Below are 25,700 nucleotides of genomic sequence, written 5' to 3'. Positions count from 1 at the left end.
TTAGTCTCTTTGTATCAAACATTTATATAAAATAGTTATTAGCTACCTCCCGTTGTGAAGTAGGAATTATAAGTGCATATACATACACTATAAATTTTAGAAGGTAAACGATACTAAATGTATATTACATATATGATATTGAGTTGATTATTTGGTTAGTAGTGGGCTCTAATGTAAGTGTTCAAAAAATAAAAAACTGATTATCCCTAAACTGCTTATTTGACACCAAACCCATAAAGTCTCCATTTATTTTTTAAATAAATGTAATTTAAATAATCGGTGCCTAATTTTAAGGAACGAAGTTTTCTACCATCCCCCTCCACTTCTCTACAAAACGTTCCCGTACAACTCGCTCTTATCCCCGCCGAGCGCCCCCCCCCCCCTCTACCCTCTCTCTCTCTCTCTCGCAACCCGTGGCTCATACCATTCCTCTTTCTCTTCCGCCCCCCCTCCTTTGAAACTTACTAACGGACGACCGTTCCTATCCCCGTCTAGCACCCCCCTACCCTCTCGCTTTCTCTCTCTCTCGCAACCCGTGGCTCCATGGAATGGTGGCTCATACCATGCCTCTTTATCTTGCGTCCCCCCCCCTCCTTTGAAACTTACTAACGGACGGACGGACGGACAAAACTTTCCCATTGAACTCGCTGCTAAGAGAGCTACGCTCGCTCCGCTCAATAAATAAATGTTCGCGAAGAACATAATAAATTTGGTAGGAAAACAAATTGGGGTTTTTGAAATCAATTTTTTGCTAAGCCTGTTTTGCGAGGGAAGATGACGCATTCTTTTCGCGGCAAACCTCGAGCTAATGAATTTGAATTGTCGTGTTAAGTCTTAAACTCGACGTCGTTAAGCACCGCCTTTTTCTCGACGCGCTTTCGTATCACCGTCCCAATATGAAACCTTAGACATTACAAATGTATTATATATAGATTCCTGGTTTAATCCTTAAAGAACTAAATAGTATTATAATTTAAAAAAATATATTTTTTTTGGCTAATTATCAATTGAATAATTTATTTCAGAACTCCTGAAGAAAATTGATTTTTGTGTGTTCCTCTTGTGGGTGGTTCGTTCTAGGAGAGCTTAATTTTCTATTAACCTAACCGGACTGAAACAACTAGGCTAATGTTGGTAATCGCGATAATAACTGCAAGGAAATTAATGATGAGAAACTGAAGACTATTTATTTTGAACTGATTTTCGAGTTACAAGTTTTTGCTTTGGCAAAATTGTCTCATTTGGAGACCTACTAATATTTCGCGTCTTTTTTCGAAGACTCACTCTGAAGAAGTGCCTTGTGGAATTTCCGTTGAAACTGAAGAAAGCTCGGTCGTTTCCTGCCCCCTGCGCACCGTGGTCAAGCACGGCTCCAAATATTTGCGACCTTGGTGGCAGGAACGAGCGCCGGGTCACTGGCGCCTCTTTTCAACGGGAATTCCACGTACAAAAGGATTATTTTTCCCAACGCTAAACAGTGGGTTTTACCCACTTGCAAACATACCAGAAATATTTTTCAACGGACGAATGAAATTGAACTTTTTTTTTTAAATGACAAAGAATACAATACATTTTAAACATTATATACAATAATTAAACATTTTAAATATATATACACACACTTAATTACAGAATATTATTTTATATACAACAATTTTACCCGTTTCTTAACAACTCCATTCAACGAAAATGCCTTCAAAGGAAATTTGGATGGAAATAAAAAAAACTGTTTGAAATATTTGTGAAGAGGGCTGGGAAACCAGCTTTCCAAATTAGTCGTTCCAAATGACGATGTTGTTCAGGATCGAATTATTGAAGCAGAAACGGACAATTTATTCTTATTAAGTCTAGATGTGGAAATCATGGAAAACATTTCTCAATCACTCTACTTGGTAAAATATATTAGCAAACGTCAAAATGATAAGGTAAGCTATACACGATTTACCGTTCATTCAGATTTAAAAAAATATATATATATAAAGCGTAAAAAATTTTACTTTTACATAAAGCGTAATTGGTATAGAATTCTTTATCGAAATTTTTCTTAACTGTTTTTTAACAAAACTTTAATATTACCGATTCGTCAATTAAAAGTCATAAACAACTAAAAATAAAATTAGTGTTATAAAAATTTAAACAAATTGAAACGAGATAGCTAAATACAAATTAATGAAATTATTTATAAATACTGACTTATCAATATTTAGCAAACAATGAAGCTAACAGAAAGATTCACAAAAAAAAGAATAGATGTTATTTTTTAAGTACTAAAGAATATTTAAAATCGAAGCATAGGATAGTAACGACTAAAATCTTTTTTTTTTTTCAGAAAGCCCAGTTTTTTTTTTAATTTAACGAACTTTGTTTTACCTTTGTATAGTAAAAAACTTTCTATATTTTTAATAAAATAAACACTTTCATGAAAAAATCCTAAAATTATACATTCCCGACTAGTTTCGAAAAAGGTTTAATAATATGGTGTCCAACGCATAGTATACACACTAGTAAAGACGATTAAAGGGAATATAACCTCCAACGCGATATGTATGGAAGACCCCCACAAATTTTGGGATTACCTCTCCTCTAAAGCCATAGGAGGCAGCGGCCAACAACGAAATGGTTGGAAGGCGACAAAAATACCAGAGGTTATATTCCCTTTAATAATAATGTAGTATTTTCCCACTTAATACAATGTGCGAGATTATTTTTATCTATTACAATCTTTTTGAAAAGAAAATTCATTAATTCATATATATAAAAAAGGGGAATATAATAAATTTTTGTCATGATATAAAAATATTTATTTTAAATGTAGTACAGTAAAATAAAGGAGTTCCAAATGATAATGATAATATTGTTAATGTCAAAAGTTCAACATTTTTATTGGAAGAATTAGGTGGTAACAGTGGCGTCGCCAGAATTTCCGTTTGGGGGTGCTTAAGCGCCTGCTCAAGGGCTCCCATACAGGTCGACTTAGCAAACCGATGACTTTTTTAGAAATAATTTTTATCAAGAAAACTTCGGTAAAATTCAGATAACGTTGGAAAAGTTAGAGCTTCTCTGTCCTCTGTTAGTTTAGGTTAGGTAAGGTTGGGTTAGGTTAGATATGGTAGGCAACTATTTCACGTCGGGTCTTATCAAGGTTATTTTCCAAAATTAAACCCGGACAATATCAAATTTCAAGGGAAAAAGGTCTAAAAATACACGTCGGTACGAAATAATAAATATTCAAGACATAGTTTAGTCCAAATTAGATATACTATCGTCACGTAACCTACGATATATAAATATGTATCACTAACGGTATATTGAATGAAAACCGCGCAAAACGCGGTTTTCGGTCGATTGGAATTCGGTTGAATGGTACATTCGGACGAATGGGATTTCGGTCCAATGGTCTACAATCGTCTAAACATATAAATCTTAAAATCTCTTAAAAACCGCAAAAAATATTTTAATTTTATCGTTTTTGTCGACCTTTTTGAGAGAAACTATACTGTTTAAATCTTCAATATTGTGTTAAAACTTCTTTTTCGTAGTATTTAAGTAATTATTCCTTATAAAAGGTCAATAAATAATTAAAATCGAACCTCAAATGGATTCGTTTCATATGTTTGTTTCCCGGTAAGTAATTAGTGTGTCCGTTTATCGAAAATAACGGAATCCGTTCATTTAAAATCTTGACCATGTGGATTTTAAAAAGTTAACGTAAATAGTCAATTTCGTTTGGTTCTGGATTTCCACTTGGTTCTTGGGAAAAACGAGTTCGGTAATTTAGCAACTCATGCATATGAAAATCTCCATGTTAACGAAATGAGGTACGGCCAGTTAGTAAATTTCGATTAGCTTAACTATTAGGCGTACAACCACGCAAAACGTGGTCGATACGTCTACAGTGGTATGGTATTTAGTCGGATACCAAGTTTGGTTCTGGTTTTCCACTTGGTTCTTGGGAAAAACGAGTTCGGTAATTTACCAACTCCTGCTTATGGAAATCTCCATGTTAACGAAATGAGATACAGGCCAGTTAGTAAATTTCGATTAGCTTAACTATTAGGCGTACAACCACGCAAAACGTGGTCGATACGTCTACAGTGGTATGGTATTTAGTCGGATACCAAGTTTGGTTCCGGTTTTCCACTTGGTTCTTGAGAAAAACCAATTTCGGTAATTTACAAACTTGGCCCTATGAAAATCTGTATGTTAACGAAATACGAATAGCTGTGTTAATGTTTTTTTTTGTTTTTTATATTTGAAACGTACTTAATATTAACGTATTATTTATAATTATCGCATTTCAATTCTGGCATTTCTTGATATTCTCGGTATAATATTGCCAATGGCTCTGTTAAAAATTAAATTCATGCCCCATTTTTTTGTATATAAAATAATTAACATGTGTCTAATTGTGTACGTTTAAAATTGTTATTAAGTGTATAATTGTGATTTGTGTAAATTTATTAACTTGTGTATTTTATTCTTGTAATTGTATTTATTTAGTTTTATATTTTTCGAGTTTCATTTCATTGTTATAATTTGTATTTTTGGCACTTACTGCCATATTGTTGGGGTCCTAATCCCTTCCGACGTCACGAGTTTGGAATGTTTGGGGAAATTTTGAATGGGTCTTGACCAATGGGAGTGGGGAGTAGCCTCGCTGCCCAAGATCCGGGTTTTTGTGGAAAAATTGGCCTCGTTTTTCTGGCCGTTGAAGAGGCAGTTGTAATTTTGAAAGAAAGAAGAGCGGCGGTTAAAAATTCTTTAGCTACCTTTATTTTGTGCGCCTTTGTTCGGTAGTTAGCGGTTTTGAAAATAAAATGGTTTTGGTTTGAATTAACTTAACGTGTTCATCATTTCAATTCTTGATCACCCCTTAAGAGTCTCTCGTTTTTCAGTCGGCGAGTGACTTTAGTGTACTTTATCTAATTGCTCTCCCCCCCTTTTGCGTTTAAGCTTTTTCGCAACATTTTTTGGTGCCGAAACCCGGGAACGGTGATCGAGTGACGAAGTGGTGAGTCGAACGTGCGGTTAAATTAATTTGTGAAGCGGTATTAATATTAGTTAGAACTATGTCGAGTGAAGAGAAAAAACTAGCGCGCCTAGTTAGCCAGCGGGGCTCGGTAAAAACGTGGATAACTAAAACATTAGACAAGGTCGAGGCGAGTTTGAAGTTAGCGGAACCGGACGTAAACTCGCTAGAAGATTGGATCGGAGTTTTGAACGCGAAAGAAAAGGATCTTTTAGCCTACGACAAAGAAATTCAAGAATTCATGGAAGGCGAAAAACTGGAAGCGGAATTAGAGGTGACAATGATGTACAACGAGCGGCTTCTCATCGTGCGGAATCAGGCCATTCGATACGTGCAGCGGCACCAATCGTTTCATCAGTCGGCGTACCAGCGAGGCCCCCCGGATCTCAGGCGCGAGGAGGACAACCAGTCTATAAGGAGCGTGGCGACGGCGACCGTTCCTACGGTGCGCCTCCCGAAATTGGAGATACCACGGTACGACGGAGACTACCTCAAGTGGCAAGCCTTCTGGGGACAATTCAAAACGGCGATCCACTCCAGAAAGGAAATTGAAAAATTAGATAAGTTTGTTTTTCTTAGAAGTTATTTAGAAGGGAAGGCCGCTAGGGCCATAGCGGGGTTAGCAACCACGGAAAACAATTATGACGCGGCAATCGAGCTTATTCAGGATAGATTCGGGAGACCGGAACTTATTATTGGTAAACATAAGAACAATCTCATTCAATTAAAACCAGTTACGAACTCAAATGACATTCAGGCTTTAAAAGATTTGTATGATTCTTGCGAGGTAGAGGTACGAAGCCTAGAGGCGTTGGATGTAAATGTTGATAGTTACGGTAGTTTTTTAGTGCATATTATCGGCGGGTTACTACCCGAAGACATTGTATTAGCTTTTGGCAGAAGTCAGGTTCATAAGCGATCAGAATGGGAATACAGAGATTTATTGAATTATGTACAAACAGAAATTACGTGTATGGAAAGAGCGCGCTCCCTTAAAAGAACCGAACCTCAATCTAAAATTGTCCGGGATAGACCAAATTATCAAAGTAGTAACTATGGTTCTAAACCAGCGAGATATAATAATAATAACAGGAGCGGGCTGCCAACGGCAGCGTCTTTAAGTGTAGGGGTCACTCATAAAATTCCTAATGTCAGAAATTGCCCTTTTTGTGACAGCGCGGATCATCCCCCACACCTGTGCGAGAAAAGTGTTACGGAACGTAGGGAAGTTATTTTAAACAAGCGGTTATGTTTTATATGTTTAAAAGGTGGTCATATGGCGGCTAGTTGCCATCAAAAATGGCGTAGATGTAGATTTTGCGGGTTAAAACACCACCAGGCGGTATGCGTCAGCAACGAAAATAGTGCTCCTAAACAACCCGAATCGTTCGTGAGACAGCCGGCCAACCCCACGGGGGGAGCGGCCGTAACAAGCGCGTGCGTCGAACGTCCCAAGAAAATGGTACTACTTCAAACAGCGCGAGTGTTAGTCACCGACACGCGAGGAGAAAAATTAAAGTCGCGCGTGTTTTTTGACAGCGGTAGTCAAGTTAGTTTCATCAGCGAGAGTCTGTCGCGAAAGCTCAATCTCGAGGTCCTCGGCGAAGAGACCGTGGACGTGCATCGGTTCGAAGGCGGATCGCCCATTCGGTACAGGCGAAAAATCGTGCGGGTAAATTTGAGCAACCCCCGTCATCCTGAAAAGCGGTTTTCTATCGTCGCGTTGGAAGCGCGAAACATCTGTAACGCGATATTCAATTCGCCGCCACCAGACGTCATCGAAGAAATGGCCAAGCGCGGTCTACAACTCGCGGATGCGGACGAATCGGCTTTCGGAGTTCAAGAAGACGCTCCCATCGAAATTTTAATCGGCACGGATTACCTCTGGTACATCATCAACGACCAAGAGACGGAAAGATTAGGACCGGGTCTCGTCGCGTCAAATTCCCTCTTCGGATGGACAATCAACGGTCCGACTAACTCTACAGCGCTTTCTATCGGAGTCAATTGCGTAACGGTAATGCGGGTCGGTATCGACGAAGGTCAACTCTCCTCTCAACTACGATCGTTCTGGGAGTTAGACGCCCTCGGTATCGTCGACAAATCAACTAATCAATCGGAAGAAAATGAACAAACAATGCTGGCCTTCGAGAAATCAATCGCCTTTAAAGATGGCAGATATCAGGTAGCTCTTCCTTGGAGAGACAACGTAGAAAAATTGGGTGACAACTTCGAAGTAGCCGGTCGTCGGACGCGGAATCTACTCACGAAACTGAAGGCGAACCCGAGCGTATTTGAAAATTACAATGGAGTCATGGCGGAGCAGATCAAATCCGGAATCGTGGAAAAGGTCCCAGACAACGAATTGGTACCTCCAGCGGGGAGGCCAGCGTATTACCTTCCACACAGAGCGGTACTACGGGAGGGAAGCCTTACAACCAAGCTCCGGATCGTTTACGACCCGACCAGTTTTGCGAAAGGAACGCTTTCGTTAAATGACTGCGTGAAATCGGGACCAAACCTCCTACCGAATATGTTCACAATCTTGGTCAGATTTCGGGAGAAGAAAATTGCGGTGATAGCCGACGTCGAGAAGGCTTTCCATCAAATAAGCATCGCGCCGGAAGATCGGGACGCGCTCCGATTTTTATGGATTGGATTGGAAGCGGATGAAGATAAACAAAAGCTCGAGATCTATCGGCTAAAAAGAGTGCCCTTCGGGGTGAATGCGAGCCCCTTTCTACTTTCAGCCACCATCAGGCATCACGTCCAGGGCTATAAGGAGAAGTATCCTACCACGAGCGAAGCGATTCTCAACGAATTATACATGGACGATTTTTTATCTGGTTCGGATAACGTCGAGAATGCCTATAAACTGTCAAGCGAAGCCGGGACAATTTTTTCGGAAGCTGGTATGACGCTACGGAAATGGAGGAGCAACTCCGCGGACTTACTAGAACGGCTTGGCGTTAAGAAAGAGAATAACAAGGACCCCCAAGAAAGTTCAGGCAAAGTGCTGGGCCTCTCGTGGAACGAAAATAATGACGTTTTGCACTTTGATCACAGCGCGCTTACGGCATTTCTGGTTGATCGGAAGAATACTAAAAGATGGGTCCTGAAAGCGGTAGCGCGAGTATTCGACCCTCTGGGGTTCCTGACGCCTTTCGTCATGAAGGCTAAATTTATTTTCCAAGAACTTTGGACGGAGAAGAGCGAAGGGGATCTAAAACAGAAACGGGCCATCGCGTGGGATGACGAACTGCCACCGGAATTGTCCGAAAGATACAACAATTGGTGCGAGGACCTCCAAAATCTTCAACTAATTAAGATTCAGCGCCACATTTTTGAAGGAAAACGTAAAGAAGTAGCCCCGGAGCTACACGTATTCGTTGACGCGAGCGAAAAAGGCTACGGAGCGGTCGCCTACGTTCGGTACCGGGAGCCCAGCGGGAGAGTTCGTACCACCCTCATCGCCTCGAAGGGCCGAGTCGCGCCACTGGAAAAGAAATTAACCCTGCCTCGGCTGGAATTGATGGGCGCCCTTATTGGATCTCGTCTCGCAAACGCGCTAATACCAACATTTTCCGAGAAATTAGAACACATACGGTTTTACACGGATTCGACGATAGTACTGAGGTGGATCAGAGGACCACCGAAAGAATTTTTACCATTCGTCGCGAATCGCGTAAAAGAAATTCATCAACTAACGGATCCTCTAAATTGGAGACATTGCGAAGGAAAAACTAACCCGGCGGACTTGCCGACTAGAGGAAAGTCCTTAGTGGAGTTATCTAAAAGTCAACTTTGGTGGTTCGGACCAGATTGGTTCGTAAGCGGCGGAGAACTCACTTCGGGAATTCAGAGCGGCAGAGTGGATACCAAACTAGCGGAAATAGAGCTGAGGGCGGCCTACAGGGATGCGATCCAAGCCGTTTGCGTCATTCAAAATTCTATTGGTCCAGTACTGGAACTGGCCAGGTACAGCGAGTTAAAAGTGGTTCTGAGAATCACGGTTTGGATAAGGCGATTTGTAAAAATTATCACGGGGAAACGATCGAAAGAACCACTGTCGCCCATAGAAGCGGAAGAGATGATCGAGGCGGAGGAATACTGGGTTCGAGTCGTCCAAGAACAATCGTACGCGGGTGAAATGGCTAATTTGACGAATCAGAAAATGGTTCCGAGAGAGTCGTCACTTCTAACTCTCCAGCCGCAGCTTGACGAGAAAGGAATTATGCGCGTAGGAGGCCGCTTGACGGGAGACAATTTCACCTACGCGGAGAAGCATCCTCGTATTTTGGCGCCAACTCATCGCTTCTCCGAGCTCCTGGTCAAGCATCATCACGAGCGGTTGATGCACGGCGGAGTAAATAGCACATTGGTCGAAATAAGGGAAAGTTATTGGATTCCCCGGGCCAGACAGCTGATTAAAGGGGTCATACACGTTTGTCCCGTATGCAAGAAGTTCAAGGCCAAGCCTTCCAGCGTCGTCATGGCGCCCCTACCGGCAACAAGGACTACTCCGGGGCCACCATTTGAAGTGACTGGAACGGATTTCGCGGGTCCTCTCTATTCAAAGGACATGGACAAATGTTACGTGGCGCTTTTCACGTGCGCGGTAACGCGCGCGGTACACTTAGAACTGGTGTCGGATTTATCGACGGAAAAATTTCTACTCGCCTTCAGGCGTTTCATTTCGCGGCGCGGAATTATTCGGGTTATGTACAGCGATAACGCGATGACTTTCAAAAGAGCGGACGCCGATCTTGCCAAATTGTTTGAAAATATCAGGAGTCCGGAAGTAATAAATTTTTTCGGTGTTCACAAAATTTCGTGGAGGTACATCGCCGATCGCGCCGCCTGGTGGGGTGGGTTTTGGGAGCGACTCGTTCGCTCGGTTAAGGTAGCTCTCAGAAATGTGCTTGGGAAATCTAGATTAAATTTTGAAGAAATTCAAACGGTACTAACCGAAATTGAAGCGACCATTAATTCTCGCCCACTCACTTTTGTTTACGGGGACGCCAAGGAGCCAATACCTTTAACCCCCGCCCATTTCTTAGTCGGTCAGAGGTTGACCGTACTACCTTCTCAGGTTTTCGGGAAAAATGAACGGTTAAATCCCAAAGAGGAACAATTAAAAATTCGGTTAAAACACCGTCAAAGTTTGTTGGATCAATTTTGGACAAAGTGGAAGAGTAATTATATGTTGGAACTGCCTTCCGCGCACAATGTTAAAAAATGTAAACCTACGAAAGAATTAAAAATTGGTGATTTTGTTTTAATTGAGGAGCCTAAGCTTCCTCGCCTAATGTGGAGATATGGTATAGTGGATGAGTTTGGTAAAGGAATTAGATCGTGCATTGTAAGATTACCAAATGGCACTAAGATTAGACGGCCTGTGCAAATGTTATACCATATAGAGTATTAATATTTAATTTTCTTATTTTTCTTGACCATTCTGGTCAAGGGCGGGAGTCTGTTAAAAATTAAATTCATGCCCCATTTTTTTGTATATAAAATAATTAACATGTGTCTAATTGTGTACGTTTAAAATTGTTATTAAGTGTATAATTGTGATTTGTGTAAATTTATTAACTTGTGTATTTTATTCTTGTAATTGTATTTATTTAGTTTTATATTTTTCGAGTTTCATTTCATTGTTATAATTTGTATTTTTGGCACTTACTGCCATATTGTTGGGGTCCTAATCCCTTCCGACGTCACGAGTTTGGAATGTTTGGAGAAATTTTGAATGGGTCTTGACCAATGGGAGTGGGGAGTAGCCTCGCTGCCCAAGATCCGGGTTTTTGTGGAAAAATTGGCCTCGTTTTTCTGGCCGTTGAAGAGGCAGTTGTAATTTTGAAAGAAAGAAGAGCGGCGGTTAAAAATTCTTTAGCTACCTTTATTTTGTGCGCCTTTGTTCGGTAGTTAGCGGTTTTGAAAATAAAATGGTTTTGGTTTGAATTAACTTAACGTGTTCATCATTTCAATTCTTGATCACCCCTTAAGAGTCTCTCGTTTTTCAGTCGGCGAGTGACTTTAGTGTACTTTATCTAATTGCTCTCCCCCCCTTTTGCGTTTAAGCTTTTTCGCAACATTTTTAGTACATAATGTTTAATATTATAATTATGTGATATGCCATCGTTGGAAAGTGCGCCAAGGAGAATACGGAGTTAGTAAAGTATGTATTCGTATGTAGGCGGTATATTAGGATCGTCCGATACAGGACTACATTGTAATCATCGTAAGCATCGTCAGTCACTTTTTTATAGCAGACGACACAGCAGCCGAGAGCAAGGTTGGTAAAAATACTGTGTATTATAGCACGGCCAACTTAGATCCACTGCTACTCGCACTAGAAGGCCCCCCAGCTTTATTTTCCTCCCATGTTAACGACCGTATGAGGAAAAGCCGATTTACGCGGGAAAATTCCGCTTGGCGCGCTAGGAACCGGGACAACCCTTCTAATGTTATCCTACGGGGAAAATTTTTCGAAACAGTCCCACTTTTAGGAACCTTTTTCCTTATCTTTGCAATATTTTTCAACGCTGAGATTTTAATATGATTTGAAGTAAGGTTTTAGCTTTATTTTAAGACTATGTTTGTAATTTTCCGATCTTTGGTTCGCGTACAATCTTCTTTTAAAATCGACCAAAATTTTAAGGCGAGGAATTGACTCCGAGATTAAAAAATGTAAAGCTAAGAACACAAAATAAAATATCTCAGATTATCTGATAATACAACTTGGGTTCTATTTTTTACTTAAGTTAATATTTTATTACTTAAATTTTAACGTTTTATTATTATTAAACTGTTCAAAACATTATTTCAAATGGTTAAAGTTTGCTGTCTCTGATACAACCTAAGCTAATACAGTGTTTTGTATTAATTTGTGATTGTAACAATCAACAACACACTGAGAAATTGGATAAAACCATTATGAATCGCTTAGTTCCTCCTCTTCTGGACCATTTGATACACAATATTTCTAAAAATTTTGAAAAAGTTAAACACCTACAATACAAACCAGTTAGTCGAAAAGTTTTGAAACTTTAAATTTTATCTAAAACAATTTTATATTTCACGTGAAATTTGTTACAATAAATTAGATTCAATTTGTAAAACTATGAAATTTAATATAAGACAAGTTTTTAAAATTTAATACAGTTTGAATATGTTTAGTTTTCAATCAGGCGCGCAAGATGACGCCGAGGCTTATTTTCGATACGGAGTCAATTCCTCGCCTTAAAATTTTGGTCGATTTTAAAAGAAGATTGTACGCGAACCAAAGATCGGAAAATTACAAACATAGTCTTAAAATAAAGCTAAAACCTTACTTCAAATCATATTAAAATCTCAGCGTTGAACAATATTGCAAAGATAAGGGAAAAGGTTCCTAAAAGTGGGACTGTTTCGAAAAATATCCCCGTAGGATAACATTAGAAGGGTTGTCCCGGTTCCTAGCGCGCCAAGCGGAATTTTCCCGCGTAAATCGGCTTTTCCTCATACCATAGCCGCCTAGATTAAACAAAGCCCGTGCATGGTCGGAAAATCTTTTTTAAAACTGGCATTTTAAGGACGCTAGGGTTGACCGCTTGGTGGCGTGTTATGGACTAGGGACGATTACGCAATAATTTTCTAACGGTGCGGTAGAGGCGTCTGCTACGAGGCTTGGAGGCTGTGTGCCTCGTAAAGTTGTAATAAGTATTTCATTATTATTTAACAGGTAAGAAAATGATTTTAAATGAAAAATACTTTTTTAGAATAGTGTTTCGTTCATTAAATAACTAGTTTAAAGTGCACACTGTGCGGTGTACTTTATTTAGGGTGTTCTATTTTGAACTAAATGCTATATACGTAGGCCTTATCTTGGGCTATTTGTTAGGTCTTTTCCTAAAACTATTATTATTTTTCAGTTAAATTTGTTAAAAAATGGTCTACTGTTTGGTTCCAAGATGTAAGAATAACGATTGGCACAAGAAAACTTCTGATACCAGAAGTTTTCATAGGATTCCCAAGAAAAAAGATAATAGAAATAACTGGCTTTGTGCAATATTTGGTGAGAACTATGAAGTTCAAAGCGAATACCTTGAAAACATTAATAATCAGGGTGCAAGAGTTGGTAGTGATCACTTTAATCAAGCTGATTTCAGCATTTCAAGTTCCAGAAAATCATTACTGGCATTTGCTATTCCTTCAATATTTGTCGAAGACATTGTTGAAGACCAATTAAATGAAACTTTAGTTGATAAAAGTAATCATCAAAGTCATGGAGATTACGCAATAAATAAAACCCCTTTGTCTAATATAATACGCAATCAAAATCAAGAAGGGGTTTTTCACGCTAGTCAAGGAACTCAATATGACTCAAATTCTGTGCTCAATAAAATGTCATCACATAATACAAGGAATCCTTATTTATCTCCTCCTAAGAAAAAAAGGTCACCTGAAAAAGTACAAAATGAAAAATTAACATCTATTACTGATAATGAAGCTAGTCAAGAAATCTCAAACTTAGCAGCTACGGTTACTTACATTTTGAACTTTATAAGGACCTCCCTAGTCCCTAATACAATTTATTTTCCTTGAACCTTTATTAATGCCCCCCGAGTTCGTAGTCCATAAGACGCCATCCAACGGCGTACACAAGAACTAAAGCTCGGCTAGGAGTAAGTAAAATATCCCCCCCTCTCTGGGTACCATGCACGGGCTTTGTTTAATCTAGGCGGCTATGCTCATACGGTCGTTAACATGGGAGGAAAATAAAGCTGGGGGGCCTTCTAGTGCGAGTAGCAGTGGATCTAAGTTGGCCGTGATTATAGTGAGCCGAGAGCTCGCTCGAATTTTGGCCAACCTTGAGATTTTATTTTGGCCGTACTTCACGAGATCATGTGACCAACGTAAACAGCTGTTAAATTAGCCTTTTCAGTTTACATAGAGCCACGTAGTGGCAAATGCAAGAAGCTCATAAACTGCTGGATTTTCGTCTGCTAAGCAGACGCTTTATTGAAAAATTATCTGCTTAGCAGACGAAAATCCAGAAGTTCATGAGCTCCTCGCATTTGCCACTACGTGGCTCTATGTAAACTGAAAAGGCTAATTGTATGGATGCAGAACTTGTAGTTAAAATTGAACGCCAGGATGACTGGTGAATTGAAGTTGGTTTTCGACAATGTAGGAAGCCATGAGATGGGCAGATTACGTGGCGCCATCGACACGGTGTGAAATTATGCCTTTTGGAAAATCAACTGTCATTTGATGTAAAAAAAGGAAGGATAGATGGCGTTGCAAATTCTGCCCATCTCCGCTTTCATACATGCGCGGGGGGGGGTGAATTTTCCCGGTCAAAAACAGGGGTGCCTTAACGCGGTAGACTTCCCTCTATTTCTTTTCTATTTCTATGGGTTCAACTATATTGGGTGCCTGGTCATAAGGGGCATCATGGCAATGAGAAGGCCGACACTCTGGCCAAGGAGGGTGCGGAGGCTAGGTTCTTAGGTGCTGAACCCGCTATTCCGGTACCCAATTAATGGCCTGTTTCGCAGCCATGTGCATGGCGCTATGGCTGAGAGACAGGTCAGGCTTTGGCTTGAGACGGATGGTCAAAGGCAGGCTAAGGAGTTTATCCCTGGGCCTTCTAAGCTTATAGCCAAGGCTTAACGTCATTTCAAATTATGACCAGAATTTTGAAAATACTAAAACATATCCCAAAACAATTAGTTAATCATGTTTACTATACATACAGTAATATTATTTGACATTATTTTCAATTTTATTCCCATTATTTTGGAAAATACGGCCAATTTTACTTTCCCGCCTGGTCGTTTTGAAAGCGATTCTAAGGCCTAAGCATAGACATAATTATGTCTATGGGCCTAAGCGAAGCGACTTTTGGACGAGTTGCTTCCCGAACCAACACGAAGCGATTTTTCACGCTGGTTTTGAAAACTAGTTATCTAAAATAAGTCGATTTTAGGGGTAAGTGTGAACCTGGCTTAAGAGTAGTATCAGGGTGGTTACGGGCTTACTTTTAGGTCACTGCCAGCTTAATAGACGTCTGCATCTGATTGGCATCAGTGAGAGTCCTATCTTCTTTCTCCATGATGCAGGGCATGCCTTGTAGAGGAGGAAACTTCTAACTTCCTCTCATCTCCTTTGTGTCTGTGATTTTTATGCGGCTCAAAGTTTTGAGCATCTCAGCAAAAGTAAATAGACATAAACAGAAAGTCTTGGATTCTTACCAAGGCTATTTACTTTTGATCTCAGTATGCATAGGCTGGAAACAAGCGATCTTTCCAACACCTCGGCGAAGCAAATCTTGCGCTTCGTTTCTGAGACTGGGCTTTTCCATGTTTAAAAGGCTGGGGCTGCACAATGGACCTCTGGTCGAAATGTTAAGTTGAGTCTAACCCAACTACCCAACTCTTACTAATAAAATAATAATAAGTTATCTTTGCTATTTCATCAATCTATGTATACAGTTTATACACCAAGATTAAATGTTTTTTTTTTAATAGTTGATCAATCTTGGCGGGAAAATACAAATGTTTCGGAAACTCGGAGAAATCTTGGAAGAATAAAGTGGGGGAGTAGCGAACTAGCGATCGGTTGGAGATTTGGGTTTAAAAACCTTGGATTTATCCTATGGGTTAAGAGCTGCTGAAGCCCCGCCCTAGGATTTGGGGTTATTTACACCATGGGCCAAGTAATGATAAACCCAGGACATGACTGCCGTACCTTCGCGCGTACTAAATCCGACATCGACTAGAAATAACAAGCAGCCATTTTAGAGGGGGGAGTAAAAGTGGATGAAAATAAAATTGGGGACAAATTCCAGCAGAAATTTCCGGTTTCTTGGGCGCCATCTAGCGGTGTTTAAAATATTACTATATCTCCCACCAAAGACCTTCCAGTCACATGGTTTTAAAACTTTTGTTCCGAAAATGACGTATTTCCGCAAAATAAACATTATTCCGATAGGTGGCGATAGTAGTCGCGTGTTAGCACGGCTGTACCCGATTTGGAGAAAAGTCATGTCCTGGATTTATCATTACTTGGCCCATGTTTACAGCCAAGGTTACGATTTACCAAGGTTCCTATAAGCATATGTAACGTAATTACTCATAAGTATGCCACTGTACCTTTATTCCATTCAAAAATCTTCACTAACGATTTGTTTCACCATGAACCAGTAAAAAGGTGGACTACGTTAGCTTTTAACCTTTTTATTAATCCTAGTAATTTTGGAAGTCACCCTATTGGCTACTAACATATTTATTTAAGCCAATGGAGAACCTCTAAATTGAGAAGGAACTTTTTGCGTCGGGATTTTAGTCAACCCAATGAGCTTTATTGAAATTTATAAACTCGCTCGGTTTGTGCGGATGAAGTTAAATAATGAGTAGTTTAGAAAAATAAAAGGTTGGGGAAAATGACCAATACGGTTCAGTGATCGCTTTTCAAAAATGAAACAAGTCGTAGAAGTGGAATATTCCACCAGCGTTATTAAAACCATGGATGTTCATTACTACATCCATGTTAAAACCCTTATCAATATAAGCAAAAATATATATAAAAACCATAAAGTGGACCTCTAAGGCCCTTACCGACAACATGAAAAATGAGGAACCCCCTCAATCACCCCAGAGCTGCGTCCCCCATTCGGGGAGAAGAGGAGGGGATGGTAGTTCGCCGCGGCGGAAGGTTAAATTTGCGCATTTTTACATAAGGTACATGCGTTAGTTGGCAGAATTTAAATAGTTCCAAAACATTTCAAACGTTTTCGGTGTGGAATTTCCAAAATGAAAGATTACCATTCAGATTGATTTTGAAACATGAGTGAAAATATGAACGGAAAACCATTAGATCTAGTTGCGACTGTTGCGTTATTAGGAGATTACAAAGATGACGACTTTTTTATCATTGATAAATCCGGAAACCTAAAAAAGACTGGAATGTTTGAAAATCAATGGAAGTTTGAAGGAAATTTTCGAGGACATGTGCACCCAACACGATCTTTTGTTATCAAAATACCAAGATGAAACCGGTGGATACTCTTCTTTCCTATTTTCATGGAATAACTGGGTTTACAATTTGTTGAATGGGGATTGGTTTCTGTTTTGGCAGTTCCATAGTTGTTTGTAAGCCCACAGAATGGTTTTCTTTAATGTAGAAGTTAATTTGGGTGCTCTTAATTTTAAGTTTTAGAGTCAAAAGAGCCAACTGATCTTCTGTTTTTTTCCGTGGCATTTCAAATGCAAAAAAATATCCCTAAATTGAAATAAAGTGGATGATTACATTGATGAAATTTGATTTATAACCTAATTCAAAATTAAATAAATAAAATTCAAAACCAACCTAGAAAACGAAGTAGCTTATCGGTCCTTTGCATCAGAGGAAAATAAAATAGTTCCAAAGCAGACGCTGCAGACCATTTTTTGAGATTTGTTCCCAGCAGAGCTGCTAGTATCGCGATTCTCGTGAAACTATTTTCCGACGTCGTGTGACGTAGAACGATGACGTGTAGTAGCTTTAAGGCGATTGGTTTTGGAATAAAGGGGGAGAACGACACCCCCACTGGTTTCTCATTTTACAAGGCTATTGTAGTGGAAGGTAGCGAAGGGCCTTAGAGGTCCACTTTATGGTTTTTATATATATTTTTGATATAAGCCTAGCAGTGATGGGCGCGCTCGTATCTTTGGATACTTTTAGGATACGAGATGATACTTTATCCAAAAAATTAAAATTAAAATATACGATTTTGATATGATCTTCTACATTGCAAAATGATCGCGATAGAATTTTGAAGAAATAAATTCGGGAGCGAACTATATTTGAAAAGATTCTTCTCTTACCTAGCCTAGCGAAAAAAAAGAGCGGAATAGAGCTAGTGCTTCCATTTTTTGTATTAGAAATTACACGATAGATTTTTTCTGGTTTCTCTTCAATTTTGTTTGTATTTGAGAGGAAATATTTTAGCGCCATCTAGATATGCCGATATACACTATTTGAGCGGCGAACGTATCTCACGTGATACCGAAATATAGGCAAACCCGAAACAATGTTAAGTGATAGAAGGGAGAGGAGCGGTCAAAGCAAAGAGTATAAAAACTACGTAACCTAGAGATATAATGACAGTCGAAAGCAGTAAAGGAAGTTGTAGCAACCGGGGGGGGGAAGGCACTCAGTTAATTTGCACTTCAAATTTCGGTACCGCAGCGCCACTACGGCAGTATTTAGTACAATAAATAATAAAACCGGAGAAAAATGGCAGTTACGGTGTTGCGGAGGTGCTAAATTTGGTATTTTGGATATTTAATTGTCTAATATCTGTCAATTCAAAAAAGTGACAGTAATTGGTTACTGTTTCGTGATTTTTTTAGTTAGAATTTTTGGATTCGTTGTTTCGGTGTTTATTTTCAAAAAGTGAAGAATAAGGCGTTTGTTCTTTAACGTTGCCAAGTCCTAAAGGTAACCAATTCCTTAAGGAATTTTCAAGAATGTTGAACTAAATCAAAATGATTGCCACTTAAAACTGCCGTAGTGGCGCTGCGGTTCCGAAATTTGAAGTGCAAATTCACTGAGTAATATTCATTTTAATACTTCGAACTTTTGATATGAAAAAATTTTATTATACTTTCTCGTGAAACGTACTTGAAATATTTTTAAATATACTTTTCAAAATAATGAAAACTAAAGAAGTGTTTGAAATGATACTTATCTAAATCTTTAAAGATTTCTTCTGAAATTTTTCAGGCAAGGGCAAAAAAGAATTGAAAATAATTGAAACTCTCATATCTTAAAGAAATTTGAAAGATCGTGAAAAAATCAAAGGGCCAAAACTGAATAAAATGAAAGATTGTGAATGATTTTGTCGCCATCTATGCTCAAAAATATCAAAAATAAAATGATATTTACAGAAATTTCAGAGGGAAAAAATTGAAAGTATAGTATAGCTGCTACCATCTATGTAAAAAGATACGAAAAAGATAGATATAAATTTTTTTGTGCATCACTGAAGCCTAGAAGAGTTAGGCCTAGGCTCAAAAGAATCTGCAAACTTTGCAAAGACTCCAACCTTGGATGAATGAAGTACCAAGCTCCAACCTTGGAGGAATAAAACAAGTATGCAGGAGTTGCGGAGAACTGCGAAATCGGTTTCGTCAGTGACCGTGAACTCGCGCGAGACGGAGGGGTTCAAACGCGACTAGCGCCAACTGCATACGGAATTTTGCAACTATTATCGTTTTATATCATTGTTTTCGCGTCGTCTGGTTTGTTTTATTCCTCCAAACAAATACGAGTCATTTTGGAAAAAGGCGCAAAGAATTTAGAAATGTTTCAAAACAAACCAGACGACGTGAAAACAATGCTATACAATGATAATAGTTGCAAAATTCCGTATGCAGTTGGCGCTAGTCGCGTTTGAACCCCTCCGTCTCGCTCGAGTTCACGGTCACTGACGTAACCGATTTCGCAGCTCTCCGCAACTCCTGTATACTTGTTTTATTCCTCCAAGCTCCAACCTTGTAGATGCTCCAGAAAAGCTCAACCTGAATTTAAACTATTTTTTCCAATAAACCTGCTTCTTTTATTTGACAATGTAAATTTATTTTAGAACGTGAGTCTCCGAAAACTTAATTAATTGGCAAATTCATTGCATTAACAGCACTGTACACTATATTGTATCTCATTTTAACTCCTAAGCCTTGGTTGTTCCAACAGGTTTGTTTACTAAAATAATGGCCGTCGATTTATTAGACGTAGAGCTAATTTTGCGATTGCATAATCGGCATTCGAGATTCGATGACGTCAAATATTACGTGAAGTACGGATGACGCAATATCTGTGAAACAAACCGTTAGTGAAGAAATAGAGCTAGTAGCATACTTATGAGTAATTATGTTACATATGCTATAAGTATATACGATTTACACCTATAAGACTTTATGTAACTGCTAACCAAGGAGAGATAAACCTTTTTTTTTGCCATTGCTACAGTCTCGTTTCGGTGTTGAATATTTTAATACATACCCAATATTAATAGACGTTTCTATAAAATAAAAGGAATAAAAAGTAAAAAATATAATATGTTGCCTATATACTCTTAAGCCGTGTTTTGTGACGTAAGAGCAACATATGATTTTTTTACTTTTTATTTTATAGGAACATCTATTATAGCATTTTCCATTTGAGCGCTCTGATCAATATTTTATGTTCGATTTGCGTGCTCGGATCTGCTCCGATCAAGTTTCACGTGTTCCTTTTCCAGCTCTTGGATGCTCTGAGATCGCCCAAAACCATAGAGATAGAAAAGAAATAGAGGGAATATTACCACGTTAAGGCACCCCTGTTTTTGACCGGGAAAATTCATCCCCCCCCCCCCCCACGCATGTATGAAAGTGGAGATGGGCAGAATTTGCAACGCCATCTATCCTTCCTTTGTTTACATCAAATGACAGTTGATTTTCCAAAAGGAATAATGTATTTCATTTCACCGCGCGTCGATGGCGCCACGTAATCTGCCCATCTCATGGGCCATGGCTTCCTACATTGGCTAAAAGGGGGTCGGCACTCACGGTCAACTTCACCAGATACAATAGTGCCTCTATTTCTTTTCTATTTCTATGCCGAAAACCGATCTGCCGATTTCGACAGATCAACGGATCGAGATCGAAGCAAATTCTTGAGTGTTCCTTTTAGATTTTTTTTGGCAAAATGGCAGGCCAAGACGTGAAAATTGAAATTACTAGCAGACGAAAAACACCAAAGCGCGGATATATGTTCATGGATTCAAGGAGGATAGGAAGGGAGGCGAAATAGGAGGGATGAACCAAAGATAATCTATAAGGATGAACGCGCCAGTATTCTTGTAAGAAGTTTAGCGCGCGCTCGGCGGGAAAATTTCGGAAAAATGGCGGAAAGATTGCGGCCGCTACGCTACGTGTTGCCGCCATTTTCCCGCCGAGCGCGCGCTTAACTTCTTACAAGAATACTGGCGCGTTCATCCCTCCTACTTCGCCTCCCTTCCTATCCTCCTTGATGGATCGTTCCATTTTCGCCGGGAGTAGTGGCGTACTCCTGTAATCCCAAGCGTCTGGGAGGCAGAGTTTGTGGATGGCCGTTTGAGGACGACTACAGATCCCAAAACGGGTGGACGGAATACTTCCGCCACGGGTGTCCGCACCCTGGCGTGGCTGTTACGCATATTTCGCCCTGATTAATCAGATGGACGAGCGGACTAAGTGATGTCCCACACGTTACAATCACATATAAAAAAAATGTTCCATTTGCAGTTTTACTCTAGTCGATTAGACAGATTCGGAACGAATCTTGAGCAATCAAATGGAAAACGCTATTAAAGATTTGAGACAAACATGAAGGAATAGTACTGTTCCTTCATGACTCAAATACGGAATTTATCTGAAAATTTTTAATAAATAACCTCAGCTGAATTAACAAAGCAAATTGTCTTAAGTGATAACTTAAAATGAAAATATATTATCATTGAATTTTTCAAAAAGCTTAGAAGTAATGTACAACAAGTCAACACTCACAGACTTGCGAAAACATTAATACAGAATTGAACATAAACATACAATAATGTCATTTTGATAAACTTAAAACAAAAACACAGTCAATCCGAAGGTAGCCATTCGGAATTATCAGATGCTTCTTTGTACCTTAAATGATTAAAAACGCAATAAGAATACTGTGAATTATTTATGTGGCGGAAAGTAACATACCTTTCTAAGAGGTCCCAGGTTCTTTCAGGAATTTGTACTTCGTAGCTTGATTCCGAGTCCGAAGGAACATCTATAGTGCTTGTAGAATCTGAATCTGAGCCAACTGGAAGTGGCACTAGACTGCGTTGTAAAGGTCTTCTGGGTGTGTTCATTTGGGCTGAAGAGCTGTCTGAGCTAGAACTAGATATATAATATCTTCTACGCTGACTGGGAATTTGAGATAAGGATGAACTGGGTTCTTCAGAATCGGACAAATTTAAATTTAAATTTATTCTGCGTTTTAATAGACGTCGTTGAGCAGCTGTTGGAATTCTTTCTTCATTGTTTTCATCTGATACATTTAGTGGTTCCGCTTCAGATAAGTCACTATCTTCAATTACTGGTCTAGTATCTTCATGTTCACTATCCAAAACGCTTACATCTATAAAAAATAAAATAAATACCTTGAATTGACAACTTTTACACACTTCATACGTTACCATGAGCTGGGTTTGCTTCATTATTGTTGGTGGTGGTGTCATTTTCAGTGTTAGTTTCCACTACAGACTGGTTTGGATCATTAATTTCGCGTAAAATATTGCGAATCACATCTAGTGTGGAATTGACTCTTTCAGAAAAGAATTCTCTTGTTCGCCAACGGAAACTATCTAAACTTGAATTAGAGCTGCTTGAACTGGAACTACTAGAACTACTCAAACTAGAAGAGCTTAAAACAAACTCCCTAGCTTCACGTCTAGGGTGATCATTAACTGAAACCTGGTCTTGATCAGTCAATCTTTTCTTTAAGGTTTCTAATTCTTTATTTAATTCTTCAATTTGATTCTTTAATAGATCCATTTTTTTTGAATTTTCTGTTAAAGCAGTAACATTAAATTCATTAATACAAAAAAACTACTCTAAACAAAACGAACCTTCTTGAAGGCGTTTCAACTCATCTATACAGTTGTGATCTTTCACTTTGGACGCAGGAAATAAAAGATTGCAATCTTTTGTGCACGTTAGCATTCTGTATTTACATTCGGAATTCTCGTGAGCTTCCAAGTCCAGTCTACGACACTCAGAGACGCAAGGCACATTTTTACACGGCACCATTTCACAAGGACACAGTTTCACGTGACTGGTATAGGCATCCAAAATTAACTTTTCATTACACCCATGGCTTTTATTTGGACAGTTTAAAGTTAATTTCGCAATCATGTTTCTGATAATTGGAGTGACACTTTCCAATTCAAAGGCATACGTTCGCTTCCTACATATGGGACAGCTTTTTTTGTGCATTAACCATGAGCTTATACAGTCCCGGCAGAATACATGCCTACATGTACATTCAACCTACAAAAATTTAATGAAAACCCTTGATTGAATTTTCATACAATCAGAAGTTTCAGATTCAAAAATTAAAATTTTTAATCTGAGTTTATACACAAGTCGTTTTACATATATTTCAATCAGAAGTTTATAATATATCTCTTATGGGAAAAATAAACATCTAGACCATAAAAATGAAAAACCTACCTTCGCAAGCTTGAGGTAGTTTTTAAAGGTGATAAAATTTATCTTGTATATAACAATGCAGAAATTATAATTTTAGCTGCATAAGGATATTTACTTATTTATAAAATCATATTTCCAATCTGTATTAGTTTCAGAAAATCACTTATGATATATTTTGCATCACATAATGCTTTTCTTGAAACATGTACTTGGAAAAATTAGAGAACGTGGGAATTTGCGTATGTATGTGTTTCAAGCTAGTAGCAATAGAAGAATTTGGAGATTAATATTTTCCCGTAAGAGATATAAAACACACATCTGTTATCCAGTAAACAGTTTTAAAGTTATTTTAGTAGGAATCTTGCAACACTAGCAAGACTTGCATCATTTTACTGGGACTTGGTATACTTACAGGATCATTGAATACACATCTACATACACTGCAAATTAATTCGTCATCGGGTTTGGGATCAAAATTTTCTATACTGTACATACACGAAGTAATATCATTAAGATTTCCAGCCATAAATTGTCGATTTGTCTTATTTTTGATACAAAATTAAATTAAACTTGTAACGTAAAGTAAAACACAGCGGAAAGTTAGAACGAGCACGATAATCTGTTGCAGTGGCATCATGTAACTTTATCCGGCGTCCGCCAGCAGGCGTTAAATTCGGTAACGGAACGAAAGGAAAGAAATAACCATCATCCTTCCCTGGCGCGAAATTTAAAAAAGTAAAGAGGCGAGTGACAAAGAAACTTAATAATTATTATTTTATTAAATATAATCATGATTACTAGGCCACTTCGAAGCTTAGTTATCTGACCCTCGGTTTATCGCACAATTGCCAACAACAAGCTACTGCGGTGAAAATTTTCCCTATAGATTTAGATAAGTCTAAACAAGATGTCACGGACATTTGAGTACCCAAAATGTGGTAAGAATGAAATGGTTAATAGGATAAAAGGCGAACATCTGAGCCCACGAGTGCCAAATTAGTATATCTACATATTCCCTATCGTTTGACGTATCATTTTCTTCTCTGTCAAAGGCTGCGAGGGACAGTCAATGCCCAATTCGAACTCCAGCATATAGAGAAAGCTACTGCCTAATTAAAGTTCATTTTATTAAAAACAAACGAATTTGAGAATATTAAACAACTTATAGCTTTGGCATACAAAGGGGACCAAATAATTTGGCATTTGTGTGCCTTTCCCCAATAGGTCTAAGAAAGTAATGCTTATTCAAATGCATTCAGTGAATTTATATATACAAAAAGATAACATCGTAAATAGCAATTTTGACATTATTACGAAAGTGAAAGGACAGCCCCGTTAGCCTGAACCGGGGCGCAGTTACCGGCCCTTACCTTGTTGTATAATGACGTAGGTCAAAATAGATGTTTAAAGAGTAAACATTAGTTTTTATGTCACGTATGAATACGGCCCGTTAAATTAAAACGGCAGTTATTCTCTCCAGCTTACTCTAATTTGTATGACGTGATGTTTTAAGGCAGACAATAAATCTTGTTTTACTTTAAGTCATGTATCGTATATTTAGTCAGTCATCAACTAACTAAACATGGTGTCAAAAACAATCCCCAAGTTCCAGTAACTAGTTCCTCCTCCCAGGCTACTGAGAGAAGCGAGCAGTACAGTTCAGTAGTCCGTTGCATCATGCCTAACGATGGAGATCAGCGAGCACTTGACGCTCCAACAGTCTAGACGTCAGCTACGTTCCAGATCAACCCACAGCATGGAGTCACCGATTCGAGATCTTCCGTTTAGCATCCGCGCTAAGTAAAAGCTCGGGAACCGAACAAGTCAACGCCCTAGTATACTTCATGGGACCACAAGCAGAGACCATCTATGAGTCTTTCAAGCTGACCTGGGAGGAGGAAGGCAACTTCGTCGTAGTCATGAACCGTTTTGAAAGTCATTATTATGAAAAAGAACCGGACGTACGAGCGAGCCAAGTTCCACTCCAGGACTCAACAAGAGGGAGAATGCATGGAAGACTTCATCACTGCCCTTCATACGCTGTAAAAGCATTGCTAGGGAAGAACCTAACGCTGAAGATCGACTCCAAGCTCGGAAGTCTACATAAGCTTCTGGGGCGCAATCCTGGACAGGGAGAAGAAAAATTAAATCAAATAAAACCCAACTAAAGAACTCAACCAGCGATCAGTTGAATCGACAATCCACAAGGGATGGCAGAGGTGTGCATCGCTCAATTTTCATCCACGGTAGAAGTGCCCAGCATATGACGTAATCTGTTTCAACTGCCAAAAGAAAGGTAATTTAAAAAAGAAATGCAAAAACACCACCGTGGATGAAATCACGAATATGAAGACCAAACCCGAAGCATTGTTGGGAACAGTGCGGGGTGGAAATACGAAAAAATTGATTGTTATGAACCGAGACGACTATTC

At 39.0% G+C, this 25,700-nt stretch overlaps 2 protein-coding genes across 3 annotated transcripts; one reads left to right on the top strand and one right to left on the bottom strand.

The window, feature by feature from the left end:
- The first annotated feature begins 5,069 nt into the window (after positions 1 to 5,069).
- LOC149935437 (uncharacterized) lies at positions 5,070 to 10,324 on the top strand. Its single transcript, XM_090153579.1, has 2 exons — positions 5,070 to 10,269; positions 10,320 to 10,324. Exons 1-2 carry the CDS (start codon positions 5,070 to 5,072, stop codon positions 10,322 to 10,324), a joined length of 5,205 nt encoding a protein of 1,734 aa, XP_090009705.1.
- An 11,186-nt stretch (positions 10,325 to 21,510) lies between these two features.
- LOC149935436 (uncharacterized) lies at positions 21,511 to 23,897 on the bottom strand. Of its 2 annotated transcripts, none has more exons than XM_090181066.1 (5): positions 23,681 to 23,897; positions 22,686 to 23,106; positions 22,254 to 22,625; positions 21,775 to 22,195; positions 21,511 to 21,711 (listed from the first exon to the last, which is right to left on the bottom strand). In XM_090181066.1, the coding sequence occupies exons 1-5, from the start codon at positions 23,792 to 23,794 to the stop codon at positions 21,666 to 21,668; spliced, it is 1,374 nt and encodes a 457-aa protein (XP_090037192.1). In that variant the 5' UTR covers positions 23,795 to 23,897; the 3' UTR covers positions 21,511 to 21,665. The 2 variants fall into 2 exon arrangements, with proteins under 2 accessions (XP_090037192.1, XP_090037193.1); XM_090181067.1 differs by having other exon boundaries at positions 23,764 to 23,793.
- Positions 23,898 to 25,700: the final 1,803 nt, after the last annotated feature.

This window comes from Leiobunum rupestre, chromosome 7 (genome assembly GCF_980474605.1).
Source record: "Leiobunum rupestre chromosome 7, qqLeiRupe1.1.hap1, whole genome shotgun sequence".
NCBI lineage: Eukaryota > Metazoa > Arthropoda > Arachnida > Opiliones > Sclerosomatidae > Leiobunum > Leiobunum rupestre.
The sequence above is the reverse complement of the archived record's forward strand: the minus strand, read 5'-3'. Positions and strand labels throughout refer to the sequence as shown.

What these genes read in the sequence shown, in the direction of transcription:
- LOC149935437 (XM_090153579.1), top strand. Translation starts at nt 5,070, where the DNA reads ATGTCGAGTGAAGAGAAAAAACTAGCGCGCCTAGTTAGCCAGCGGGGC.
- LOC149935436 (XM_090181066.1), bottom strand. Translation starts at nt 23,794, where the DNA reads ATGGCTGGAAATCTTAATGATATTACTTCGTGTATGTACAGTATAGAA. An exon ending in GATGTGTATTCAATGATCCT is followed by an intron (nt 23,107 to 23,680) that starts GTAAGTATACCA and finishes AAATTTTTGTAG; the next exon opens with GTTGAATGTACATGTAGGCA. An exon ending in GTTGAAACGCCTTCAAGAAG is followed by an intron (nt 22,626 to 22,685) that starts GTTCGTTTTGTT and finishes CTGCTTTAACAG; the next exon opens with AAAATTCAAAAAAAATGGAT.